This window comes from Astyanax mexicanus, chromosome 1 (assembly GCF_023375975.1).
Source record: "Astyanax mexicanus isolate ESR-SI-001 chromosome 1, AstMex3_surface, whole genome shotgun sequence".
NCBI classification, from domain to species: Eukaryota; Metazoa; Chordata; class Actinopteri; order Characiformes; family Acestrorhamphidae; genus Astyanax; species Astyanax mexicanus.
The window spans coordinates 3,627,124-3,640,603 of record NC_064408.1 but is presented as its reverse complement, the minus strand read 5'-3'; the positions used below and the strand labels follow the sequence as shown (position 1 = coordinate 3,640,603).

The window sequence follows — 13,480 nt, the reverse complement described above, 5'->3', positions numbered from 1 at the left end:
TATTCAGATAGAGAGAGCTAAAATCTTCCTGTATTATCATTAGTTATATTTGAGCTCCGTCTCTTGCACATCTCTAATTTACGGCACTCAAATGGAAATTAAATAAGAGAAACGAGCAGAAAAAAGGCCCGTCCTGGTGGCTCAAACAAGTCACTTTCCTGTACCAGCACTATGAGCCTGTACTGTGGTGTCACAGTGGCAAATACAATGCAAACTGTTTCAACTGTTACGATCTGGCAGGTGCACCTCAAAAAATTAGGATATCATTTGAAAAATTACTTTTATTTCATTCATTTGAGTTAAAAATGAGAAACTCATATATTATATAGATGTATTACGCACAGTGTGATATACTTTTGACTCTAGTGTGGGCAGTGTGCCAAGTCCTGCTGGAAAATGAAATCCGCATCACCATAAAAGTTGTCAGTAGCAGAGGGAAGAATGAAGTGCTGCAAGATTTTCTGGGAAAACAAATGGAGATGCAGATTTCATTTTCCAGCAGGACTTGGCACTCTGCCCACACTGCTAAAAGTACCAATTGGTCTTTTATAATATTCAAATTTTCTGAGACGCTGATTTTTGGGTTTTCATTGGCTGTAATCCATAATCAACAACAATAAAAGAAATAAACGCTTAAAATGGATCAGTGTGTGTAAAATACTTCTATATAATGATTCACATTTTGAACTGAATTACTGGAAAAAAGGTAACTTTTCAATCAAAAATTGAGATGTGCCTCTATCTGTAAAACGAACAGAAGTGACAACATTCAGTATTCAGTACAACATTTCTTTTACTGATCTGAAGTTAAGTTGAATAGAGTGGACTGACTGCTTCTCCGTAAGTGTCCTTCAAGAATCTCCAAACCACTCAGAGATTTAGAATGTAAATTGTGTATCTTAGTGCAGAGAAAGAGGAGTGTTGTGACACCTACACTTGTGGCACATATACAGACTTTTAAGGGCTTAAACATTTAAAGTTTTGTCACCAGTGAGCCAGAAAATGACCAGAACCCAATGAAGACAGTCGTAAGCAGACTCTTTATCTTGTGTTCTACTCGTTCTGTTTGTGAGCGTATCTAAATATTGAGATTTACCTCGGTTTATTGAACAAAACTAAATGGATAAAATACCGAAAACTGCCGCTGTATCTCTAGATCTGATGAGAGATTTGGTCTGTTTTTAGTGGAGATGTGCGGCGAGAGAACCGCTTCGCCCGGGTGCCCTCTCGCCCCTCACCTCGACCAATCCGCCGCCCTGGAGACAGGGCGCCCCGCCCCGCCATCATCAACCCAGATGACCTGAAGGACCTGGACGACCTGGACAATGACTGTGAGGATGGATGGGCAGGTATGTTAACCAACTGTTTGGTGTGGTGCCACTTTCATGTTCCGTAATGAAAAGAAAAAAAAGGCACGTAGGAGTGGTTGATATGGCCCTTAAATATCACAATATTTCAAGGTATTTTGTCTATACCAGGTGTGTCCAAACTACGGCCCGCGGGCCATTTGCGGCCCGTTTCCTTTTTTGGAGCGGCCCGCGAGGTATTTTAGAAATAGAATTAAAGTTGGCCCGCTGTTAAGCAGGTTTTTATAATGTGAGATTCACAGTTTGAACGCTAGGTGTCAGAAACGGGCCAAAGAATCTAAAAGCGAAGAGGTTGCACATTTCTAGTGCAGAAAAACGGGCCAAAGAGTCTAAAAGCGGAGAGAGTGTGCATTTCTAGCGCAGAAAAACAGAGTTAAAGAGTCTTAAAGCGGAGAGGGTGCGCATTTCTAGTGCAGAAAAACGGGCCAAAGAGTCTGAAAGCGGAGAGGGTGCGCATTTCTAGTGCAGAAAAACAGGCTAAAAGTCTAAAAGTTGCCGTAATTAAGGAGTTTAATATTAAGAGACATCATGAAATGAAACATCAATTTGAAAAATCTTATTTTACACAACACTGTCAAAGATAAAGATAGTAAGTCAAGTAAAATGGTGTGTAAATGAAATAATCAGGAAAAATGAATTATTTAAAGTGGTATATTTCATTATTTGTTTTATTATAGAGTCTGTGGCCCCTGACTTCAAATATATTTCTCCTTCTGGCCCCCAACTAAAAAAGTTTGGACACCCCTGATCTATACCGATTTTCTTGGTGATATGATAAAGCTTGGACGTTTTTTAAATGAATTTCAAGAATAGACTGCAACAAAATAATTATTATTAATAGTAAGCAGTTAACTTAGTTTTATTTAGTATAAATGACTTTTATACATTAGAAACAAATGTCTGTTTATTTTATACAAAATCAGACCCTTACTGAAGGTTTTTAAAATAATTGTGTAGAAAAATAAAAAAACAAATTCATGTAATGACAAAGAACTACCACAAAACTAAAGTGCAGCATATTTAATGCATATAAACTAAGTAAGTAGAAAAATGGGTGCGAAACAGACTTTTCAATCTGTAAGAATGGAATTTTTAAGAATAGATGATTTTCATTTGGGGACGGTTCTGGGACTGTTGTAAAAAGAAAAAAAAAAGTCTGGAGCCCTGTGTCTTAGATCCACTTTAAATACAATTTATCACATTTGGCCTGTATCTGATTAAAAGAAAAGTGTGTTAGTACTGATATATTGCTGATATATGTTGATCTAGGTCTCCATGAGGACGTGGATTACAGCGAGAAGCTCAAGTTCAGTGATGATGAAGAGGATCATGGGTCCAGCGATAAGAATAAGATTTGGTGAGTCTCTACTGTTACTATTTGTGGGGATTTTATTAGTATTATTAGTATTATTATTTTTATACAGGGCTCTTATGGTCATGAAAAACCTGGAAAAGTAATGGAATTTTGAAAATAGCAATTAAAAAAAAAAAGTTTAAAAAAATAATAAAAATACCCAGAAAGTTTTGGAAAAGTCAGGGAAATTTGATCTACATAAGTTTGTTTCCATTTATCGAAAAAGTAAATCTATTTTGAGCTAATAAATATGTCCGCTCTGAGTTAATTCAGTAATTTAGATCTACACAATGGAGCTCTCAGGAGCTGACACACATTTTATTATTAAAGATTGTGTGTCAACATTTTATCTGATTTATTTTAGACACGCTATAATCAATTGTAATTATAGTGTTAGTTGATTTTTGGTTTTATTGTTCATGTCTGCACTGATGTTTTTATAATTTGAATGGTCGTGAAAATTTGCCTTAAAGGCATAAAAAGAAACATGGACATTTATTGGTTAAAAAGTATATGAACCCTGTTTTCAACATTACTGGTCAGAGAAAGATCCACCACCCTAATAATAATAATAATAATAATAATAATAATAATAATAGCTGCTCTGAGGTTTTCTCTCCTGTGTGGTCCTAAATATTGAAATACAGTGAGAAAATAGGATTATAATAATAGAAACCTCTCAAAGAACCATATTGTGCTACTATAAATGATTGTTTTTATTCTGATATACCGTGTTTTTCCACATTATAAGGTGAAATTATTTGTTACACTAGTAATTAGTAAGGAACAGGGGTGTCGCCATGTTTTTTCTTTCTAATTCAGCAGGTTTTGCCACTGGGTGGTGAGAACTGTAAAGCTAAGTTAACAAAACTGTAATTCTTAAAAAATAAAGTTTATTTTGAAGTTAAACAAGTGCTGGATGTTAATCTACACAGATTTCTCTCCTGAAAACCTTGTTTATTTACAGTAAGCTTAGATTTACAGATTTTTTTACACCTGGAGCATTAGCATTAGTGGCTAACAGCTAGCAGTTAGCAGCTAATGCCACCTTGACCGCGCTACACTGAAGAACCCTGAGTGTTCAATTAAGCTAGGGAGATATTAGCTAGCGGTTTGTCCCAAGTAGCTTGTTTAAACATGCAGGCTACAGTACGATATACTCTCCTCTGAACGGTGAAAGAGCTAGCTCTGCGGTTAACGTGTAATGCTAATGCTGCTCCAGCAGTGCTATCCGGGCTTAGCAGCAGGGTACAGGTCCATAATACTCACCTATGAACAGCCAGAGAGCTAGCGCTCAGTGCGGTTAGCGGCTAATGCTAATGCTCCTCCAGTCTTGATGATGGAGAAACTTTATTGAATCTCTTGTATAAATCTGTACTTCAGCAGAGTGGCTTTACTGCTCCTTAATACCTGACTGATAGAATTCATACATAAGGAGCACTGGATTATAAGGCGCACTGATGATTTTTGGGAAAATTAATGCATTTTTAGTGCACCTTATAGTCTTAAAAATACGGTATGATGAAAGAGCACTTATCTGAACAGGAATTTAAAGTTAAAGCGTGTATCTGGTTGTAGGGGAGAGTGGGAGGCTCATCGGGAGCGGCAGTGCTCCATGAGTTCAGGAGAAGGTCAGTACCCACAGGAGGCGGAGGAAGACTCCTATCAGCACCAGCACGATCTTCAGCCTTCCAGGAAGATCAACGGCAGATACAGCTCCTCAGAATCACAGGTAATAAAGACCACCCTTACTCTGGCAGATTTAGATTATTCTATATGGTCTCATGCTCTGGTCTTTGAGGATTCCCCACAGGTGCTCAAATAGATTAAGAGCTGGAGAGAGACTTTCCCAGTCTATGTCCTTTACCTTCAGCTTCCTCAGCTCACTACTTAGGGTTTCCATCAGTGCTTTCTTAGTTAGTTATAATTTAATATATATTTTTGTTAATTTACTATCATTATTTCCGTTCATTAGTTTGCATTAGTGTTGAAGTGCTGTGCATGACTGGGCTTCTATATAGGTTTATGACTTACTGTACTGTTAGGAGTACATTAAAAAAAAAAAAAAAAAAACACTAAGACTTTAAATTAGAGCTGTGATTAGTATTGGGTTTACTTTGTCCCACAAAATACATACACAATATATGAAGAAATCAGACTTTATTAGTCAATTATTAGAAAAACAGCTGAAGAGCTTGAACAATAGACCTTAAAAAGAGAGACACATATGTCATATACTCAATGTTGAATTATTCAAAGGGATATTTCTAAAATATTCTATATTAAAGTAAGTTGATATCAGATAGAAATATATGTTCTTTGTCAGAGTATTTACAGTATTTAAGTAGCTGTTTCAGTTTGTCACAATCCCTTTGGTTCTCTAGTAAAATTCAGTTTACTGTGCATAAAAATTATCCTTCAAGCTAGTGTTATTTATATATTTAAAAGCGCTATAGTTACTGCTCTTGAAGTTTTTTGTTTACCTCGTTTTAGGGAGTTTTATCACTTTGGCTGTGAATTGATTGCGTATTTCCATTCATGTCTTTTTTTTTAATTGCGAAAGCTTTGGTTGTTTGCTGCTGTTTTTCTATTTTACTGTGATTTAAAAACCCTGAAACAATGAGGAACAGCAGCAGGAGCTCCTCAGATAAAGTGCTATTCTCATATTACATAATGTTTTTCCATTTAGGACTGAGCGAGACGAGCGTTTGACTCCACACAGCTGAGCCATCATCTCTCTCTAGTCTGTTAGCTTGTTACGCTAATTAGCTAGCGTTAGCTAGTGAGCTGTACCAGTATGCACAGCACTACAGTGTTGCACCAGCAATGATTCTGATTGTATCAAAAAATGCCACATAAATTAAAAAATCTAAGATTGACTTTTAAACAGCATCTCTACGTAATAAAATTAGACATAAACAGCAGGACAAAAAAGAAGATAATGAATATAAATGAATATATATTGTGGTTTATTAATGGTTAATTTCTTGGTTAGCCCCAGCAGAAATCCAGCGAGTCTGCAGACGATCAGGACGATCACCAGCGCTCGGCTCCTCCCCGGGGGAAGTTCGTGACGGCGGATCTGTCGGAGGCGGTGGAGAGGGCTCGGCGCCGGCGGGAGGAGGAGGAGCGGCGAGCTCGGGAGGAGAGGCTGGCCGCCTGCGCTGAGAAACTAAAGAGACTGGACGAGAAATTCGGCAAAACCGAGAAACCCGCTCGCTGTGCCGAGACGCAGAGAGACCCTCACACTGCAGAAACCAAGGACCTGTCCCAGTCTCCCGGCCGAGACCTGCCCAAACACCACCAGGACAGCTGGCAGTACGCCAGCAAAGGTACGCCCATTTATTTAATTCATATAAAAAAAAATCTCATTTAGAGCCATTATTTGATTTATTTGCTATTATTATTAATAATGTTTTATTTATTATTTCTGCCTCTCATTTCTCTTTTTCTCACTCTTTCCCTCACTCTTGTTTCTTTTTTGCCTCTATCCCTCTGTTTGTGTCTCTCTCTCTCACTCTTTCCCTCTTTCTGTCTCACTCTTTCTTTTTTTCCTTCCTTTTTCGTCTCACTTTCTATTTCTCTTAATCTCTCTCTCTCTCTCACTTCCTTGTCTGTCTACCATCTCTCTCTCTCTCTCTCTCTCTCTGTCTCTCTCGCTATCTGTTCTGTCTCTTATTTGTCTAATTTCTCTCTGTTTTCTCTCACTTTCCCTCTGTGTCTCTCTCCCATTCTCTCTCCCTCTCTTTCCCTCTTTTTGTCTGTCTTTCTCTCCCTCCCTCTCTTTCTCTTACTCTTTCTTTTTTTCTCTTTCTTGTTTCTCTTTTGCCTCTTTCCCTCTGTCTCCCTCTCCCGTTCTCTCTCCCTCTTTCTGTCTGTCTTTCTCTGCTTTCTCTCTCTTTCTTTTTTTCTTTCTCTTTCTTATCTCACTTTGTCTCTCTCTTTTTCTCACTCTCTCTCTCTCTCTTTCTCTCTCTCTCACTTCATTGTCTGTCTACCATTTCTCTGGTCTCTCTGTCTCTTGCTCTCTTTCTGTCTCTCATTTGTCTCATTTCTCTCTCTGTTTCTCACTTTCCCTCACGCTTGTCTCTCTCCCTCCCTCTCCCTCTCTCTCTGGTCTCCCTCTCTCTCTGGTCTCTCTCTTTCTCTGGTCTCTCTCTCTGGTCTCTCTCTCTGGTCTGTCTCTCTCTGGTCTGTCTCTCTCTCTCTCTCTCTCTCTCTCTCTCTCTCTCTCTCTCTCTGGTCTGTCTCTCTCTCTGGTCTGTCTCTCTCTCTCTCTCTCTCTCTGGTCTGTCTCTCTCTCTGGTCACTCTCTCTCTCTCTCTCTCTCTCTCTCTCTCTCTCTCTCTCTCTCTCTCTCTCTCTCTCTCTCTCTCTCTGGTCTCTCTCTCTCTCTCTCTCTCTGGTCTCTCTCTCTCTCTCTCTCTCAGAAGTGTGTGAGCAGGTCTCGGATCAGTCCTCCTCTCAGGACTACAGGGATAACGGTTTCAGCTACAGGACGGAGGACGAGGGTCCGGAGCCCACCTCTCCTCTCCCAGATTACAGCCGGCACCAGAAGGCCGTTCCACCGCGCTTCCAAAAGCAGCAGCAGCAGCAGCAGCAGCAGGTGAGCAGCAGCTGCCGGACTCTTCAAAGGCCCGGCAGGGCCCGGGGGGGTCCTGCAGGGTCCTGTGGAGCCTGTCCTGTAATTCTGCAGGATCAGTGCTCGGGATCACACGCCACAGATTCACAGTTCAAAGCACCGCAGAGCTTCTGTTCCAGGATTACAGTGTAGCTGCAGCTTTGATCTGCCCTCAAATTCTGCTCTGAGCTTAAACCCATCCAGACAGGATTATCTCCAGACCACAGTGCCACCTGCTGGATACTGAGAGAACTGAACTAAATGTGCTTTATTTTAGGAACGCTCTGTTAAACCTGTAGCTTAAAGGATTAATATTGTCCTTCAAGCTACAGTATTCATATATTTAGGGATATAGGTACGTACCGCTCTTGAACTTTTCTTGCACCTCATATCCAGATACTTTAATAAATAATGGACTAATAAATATTAAAAAAGAAGCTATGAGTGCGTGGTCAGAGGGTCCTCTGATCTTTTCTTTAAATGTGTAAGAAGTCTGATATATACAAGTCTGAATGATACATTTAATAAAAATTATATTTTGTAGTCTTTTTTTTTTACTGAAAATAATTTAAAATCATTCCAACAGATAACATACTTTGGTTTCTCTCCTGTGTGTATTAAGTATGTGATTGTGTGGTAGATGTAATTGTAAGCATCCTTGGGTGCTATAGAAGAGTAATTGTAGGTAACAACTATAATCAGCTATAGATAAAGCTGTGGTCGGAGACTAAAATTATAATCAACAAAAATAAAACTATGGGTAGAAATGGGAAGTTGTATTAACTAGATATTAGCTATATATTTGCCATATAAGGGTGTGATGTTAATATGTACTTTTTATTATCTTAAGCTAGTTCTGGGCAATATACCGGGAAAATGAAACTGGTATGCGATTTTCACTTGCAGCTAGAGGCACTGCAGAGCGCCGTGTAGAACAGCACCATCAAAGCAGCATACTGGTATCTCGCTAACTAACGCTAGACAGTTAGCATAACAAGCTAATACACTGGAGTGACAGTAGCTCAGCTCTGTGCTGAGTCAAACACTCGTCTCTCTCCGTCCTGCCTTGTGAAAAACATGAGAACAGCACTTTGTCTGAGGAGCTCCTGCTGCTGTTCCTCACTGTATGAGTGTTTTTATCTGAGTAATATAGGAAAAACAACAGCAAACAGCAATTATTCGCTCAGAAAAGAGAATAATGGAATTATGCTTTCGATCCACAGCATGGAGAAAAGTTCATTTAATCCCCCAAAAGAGGTCAAAATCGGTCCTGAGTACAGATTCATTTATTCAGCACGAGATAAAACTCCCAAAAACTCTGGATACGAGGTGCAAATAAAATTCAAGAGCAGTAACTATATTGATATTAATCTTGTCTTGTTTTATAGTGTTTATGGACCTATTTAAAATATTAATTAGTTTTGCCATTTCTCTTTCTCTTTGTGTTTTTCTGATAATAAAGACTTATTTCTTCATATAGTGTGTAATTTAGTGAGATAAAATAAACTCAATAGTGATCAAAGCCTTAATTTAAAGCCTTAGTATTTCATATTATATGTACTACTAATAGTACAGTAACTCACAAACCTATTTTAAATAAATAAAATACTGTGAAACCATCAAAATCTTGAAAAATACTGTCATACATTTTTGGAGTGTATTTTTAACTGTGTGTAATTGTTCTGTTTTATCTGTTTGTGTTCAGGAGCAGGTGTATAAGATGCAGCAGTGGCAGCAGTCGGGTCATCCTCCCCAGTCTGGCTCTGGTCACCCACAGCGGGGGTATTATCCTCCACACGTTCTGGGCTTCGATCCTCGCTGGATGATGATGCCCCCCTACATGGACCCCCGTATGACCCAGGGCCGCTCCCCGGTCGATTACTACCCTCCCAGTGTCCACTCCTCTGGTGAGATCTTCATTCTATCAGATCATAGACGTAATATTTTATAAAGATTAATATTTTATTAGATGTTTTTATGGGACAACACTTTGGCTACGTTTACATTACCAGACTAAAGTGACTCAAATCAGATTTTTTTCATGGCTGTTTTTTTTAGTCACTTTCATATGTGGTCCTAAATCAAACGTGTATCCGATCCACAGACATATGACATAACATAAATATGAACGGTCAAATCAGAATTCATGCGTCTTTTTGCTTTTAATCATTAGCATTAGCGCTACGTGCTTCTCTCTCGTACACACAACACATATCTTGGTGCAGCTGTGCAGCTATAGCTGAAAAAAAAAACACAGCAAAAGCAAACCGCCTGGCCTTTTTTCATCTCCTGGACCAGCTCTCTAGTTGGACTGTTGTTTCTGGTTGAGAGTATGCTGTCTGGGATTGGCTGCTGCTTCTCATCAGTGTGTTGTTGAGTATAAGTGATTGTGTGTCTAGAATGTAATTGTAAGTCTCCCAAAGATGCTCAGTAAGATTTAGGTCTAGGGTCATGTTTGGCCAGTTCAGCACTTTTACCCTCATTAACGACCTGTTCTCTATCTCCGTCTGTGCAGGAATGATGAAGCCAGTAATGCAGCAGGATCGCCTCAACAGCCCCAGCTCTGCCTCCGATGAAGGAAGTCATCCCAGCATGCACCAGGAGAGGAGAGCGCCCTCTACAGAGCCTTACCCCGTCTGGAACCAGGACGGTTACCCTCCAGCTCGCAGCTTCACCCCACCCTACCAGAGGCAGCATGAGGTCACGGAGCGCAGTCACACTGATGACAGGTTAGGAATTATTAATTTATCAATAAATAATAGATTTTAGTCTGTGTTGTAGTGTGATCTCGCTTTGGTCAGAGTAATATTCTCAGGTTATTTTCCACTTTAGTTTAGAAGCTGTGCTCAATAACACAGTAGTGTAAAAACCCATGTTTTATAAAAGGATTACCCCAATCCGATCATGTAAATCGGGGTCAAACACATAGTTTTCAAAGGATGGGAATCGGGTGGAAATGATACGGGTCACTAATTTATCAAAATGTGACGTTACATTGTTACTCCACAAGTTTTATATAGACAGACGCTAATCCAGCAAGCCACCTATAGAGCCATCCGCTACTTTGATCCACACGTCCTTTTCCTACCAAACTATCCACACACATGCACCGTGCTGAAGACTCTCGCACACTCTCTCTCGTGCGTGCGCACCCACACACACTTTTTTTCTCTTTCCAAAATGGTAAAGAAATAAGAAATATATGCAGTGACACTAGCATTTACTTCAGTTAAACTCTGTTTAACTCAGTAACTCAGAACAATACAATATTCTAATTTGAAGAGCATATAACTTCTCTGTACTAAAATATAGATATTATATAGTAAAAATTACCCCAAAAAAAACTACCAGCATAAAAAAAAAAAATATATATATATCAATCTTATTTATTGTTTTTAGTTAAATGGCAACCATTTATATGGCTATTTTAGTACTTTGTTTTGTGCTTAAAAAACAATTTTTGATACCGTTGTTTCAAAAAACAGAAAGGATCAAATGACTTGAGATCGGACTCGTGGTCGGGTCATCCCTAGTTTTATAGGAGTCATTTAAATGTATTCTAATATTAGTGTTGTACTCAGATTTTTCAGCTTTATAATTTTGTGAATTTATGGTATATTGTGCAATATTAAAATGTACAGGATTTGCTAGATGTAATCTGCTTTTGGTAGAAATTATATTTATTTTATTAATTCCCGTTTTCTCCATTCAGGAGTGACCGGTCCTGCTCTCAGCAAGACTCGTATGAGGATCGAGTGAACGATCGAGTGGACAGCCCTGTGGAAGATCTCCCCCACCAGGGATATCGTCATGGTCGAGGTTCGGACATGTCTCTGGGTTCGCAGAGAGATTCAGGCCATGAAGATTCCCATCAGCCCCCAACGCACAGCCGTTCGCACCACGGAGACGCCGCAGAGTACTCCTCCAAAGCAGAGCAGCATCATCATCCTCATCATCATCAGAAGGAGCTTTCCATTACCACCAGAGCCCAGAGAGAGAGAGCAGATTCTCGGGATGAAGCATGTGAGAAGGAGAAGAGCTACGACTCTGATTTCTGGAAGAAGGAAAGCCCCCTGAAGAAGGAAAGTGGACCGTCTCAGTGGTCCGAACCAGTCTCCAGCAGTAGCAGCAGCAGCGTTGGGCAGCCGTCCGAGTCTAGCGGACGCACCCTGAGGAGGACGGGGCCGATTAAGAAACCGGTGCTGAAAGCTCTGAAAGTCGAAGACAAGGAGAACGAGAAGCCGAAAGCTGAACCTGAAGAGAAGCCAGTTCCCTATAGACTTGAAAAGGAGGTCCTTACTAATGTATATGATTTGAAAAAGGACAACCAGCCTTTAGCCAGTAGGCATCCTACCACAACTCCGGTTTTTCTAGCAGCTTCGCTTGAAGAGAAGCAGCCAGCTCCACCTAAAGTCGAGAAAGTTTCGAGTGTCCAAAGCGAGGACTGCTCCAATAAGGAAAACAACTGGGAGAGCAGTACATCCCAGCCTAAAGAAAACCGCGAAACCGTAGAAAACAGGGACCCGCCGACTCCTCCACGCCGCAACAACTGGATCTTCATAGATGAAGAGCAGGCGTTCGCCGGTGCTAGAGGTGGAGGAGGAGCCGGTCGAGGACGAGGCAGAAGCTTCAGAGACTTTAACTCGCGTGGCGGTGCTCGCGGAGGTCGTACCGACAACTCCAGAGGTTCTTACAACTCTGGGCAAAACAACCGCGCAACTAGAGGACGGGGAACTCGAGAATTCGGGAATTCCAAAATCGAAGACTTGCAAAGAGGCAAGCCGCGAAGACGCAACGTCAGCGAGACGTTGAGCGAAACTTCGGAATACGAGGAGCTGCCGAAGCGCCGTCGCCAGAAGGGCTCTGAAAATGGGGACACTGGTTATACCTCAAGTGGAGGAGACGCCAAAAGGGCGGACAGGGACTCATGGAGGTCCAACAAGGTTTACAACAACGATCAAAGCAGTGGAGACGCAAGAGACAAGTCCAAAATGAGAGGTTTCGGTCGGTCCCTCCCACCGCGCCTCAACACCGGCTACAACCGAGGGTTCGGATCAAGGGAGATTCCAACTTGGAGGGGAAGGGGAAGTGGAAGTAGTCAATTTGGGGGTGGCTCCTCTCAAGAGAACGGATACAGCTTTGTGAACAACGACCCATATTCGAGAAAATCAGCGGAAGGTGAATCTCTGAAGTACCCACAGAAGTTTTCTTCATCGTTCGGCGTGGAGAACGGCGTAGAAGATCGAGAAGGAGACTACTACATTGATAACGATAATCCCGACAACCGCCCGATAAGAAGGCGACGTCCTCCACGCCAAGATAAACCCCCGCGCTTCCGGCGACTTCGCCAGGAAAGGGAGCCTGGGAGTCAATGGAACAGCGACGAGTACGTCAACGGCGAATTCGCCAACCCCTGGCCCGGTCGCTCCAAAGGTGGAGAGGACCACTGGCCTGGTCAGTATTCCGGAAACAGGCAGCAAGAGTTCGGCCATCAGGGCGAAGACTGGGAGACGGGATCGGAAAACAGCGATTTTAACGACTGGAGAGAAAAGCGTGGAGGTGCCCAGCACGGCGATTCCGCCGTGGATTTGGGTCAAGGCGATCCCGGCTCTGAAAAGAGAGAGCTCTCCAAGAGAAGCTTCTCCAGCCAGCGCCCCCTGGTGGACCGGCAGAACCGCAAGAGCGACATACCGGTTTTAGAAGGCAACAAAATGAGCCGCTCCACGGACACGCCTTCCAGCGGCAGCTCGTCAAACCGAAACGACGGCTGGCAGAACGGGATGTCGCCTAACTGCAGAAGGTTAGGATTACTTTTATTTAAGTGTGTTTTAAAATGTGGCGCAATAATATATAATATGGTATTATTAGGCCTGTTGCAATAAGATTTTTTTGTGGACGATTAATCATCCCAGAAATTATTGCGATGCATTATTTTTGGAATTTAAGATTATTAAATGCCACTGACATAATGATAACAGAACAGCATAAAAAAGCAATTATATACTTTTTAAAGACAACAATTTTTATTTAACCATTTATTATAATTTGATTGGGACTTATATACTTATTTATTCACCTACTTTGTGACAGGCCTAGATATTATAGACTGATATGGAAGTATTCAAGAGACTAATATTG

The 13,480-nt window shown here is 41.1% G+C and overlaps 1 protein-coding gene across 4 annotated transcripts in view; it reads left to right on the top strand.

Moving 5' to 3' along the window:
* The window catches only part of prrc2b (proline-rich coiled-coil 2B), a 49,632-nt gene that overhangs the window by 17,492 nt on the left and 18,660 nt on the right, over window positions 1–13,480 (top strand). For 2 of the 4 annotated variants that reach the window (XM_049465787.1, XM_049465793.1), the window contains exons 9-16: window positions 1,186–1,349; window positions 2,637–2,724; window positions 4,300–4,453; window positions 5,717–6,053; window positions 7,152–7,327; window positions 9,048–9,249; window positions 9,858–10,071; window positions 11,055–13,142. In XM_049465787.1, the coding sequence (XP_049321744.1) occupies window positions 1,186–1,349; window positions 2,637–2,724; window positions 4,300–4,453; window positions 5,717–6,053; window positions 7,152–7,327; window positions 9,048–9,249; window positions 9,858–10,071; window positions 11,055–13,142 (3,423 nt within the window). The remainder of the gene's footprint in view (window positions 1–1,185; window positions 1,350–2,636; window positions 2,725–4,299; window positions 4,454–5,716; window positions 6,054–7,151; window positions 7,328–9,047; window positions 9,250–9,857; window positions 10,072–11,054; window positions 13,143–13,480) is intronic. The other 2 variants (XM_049465788.1, XM_049465790.1) reach the window with 2 other exon arrangements.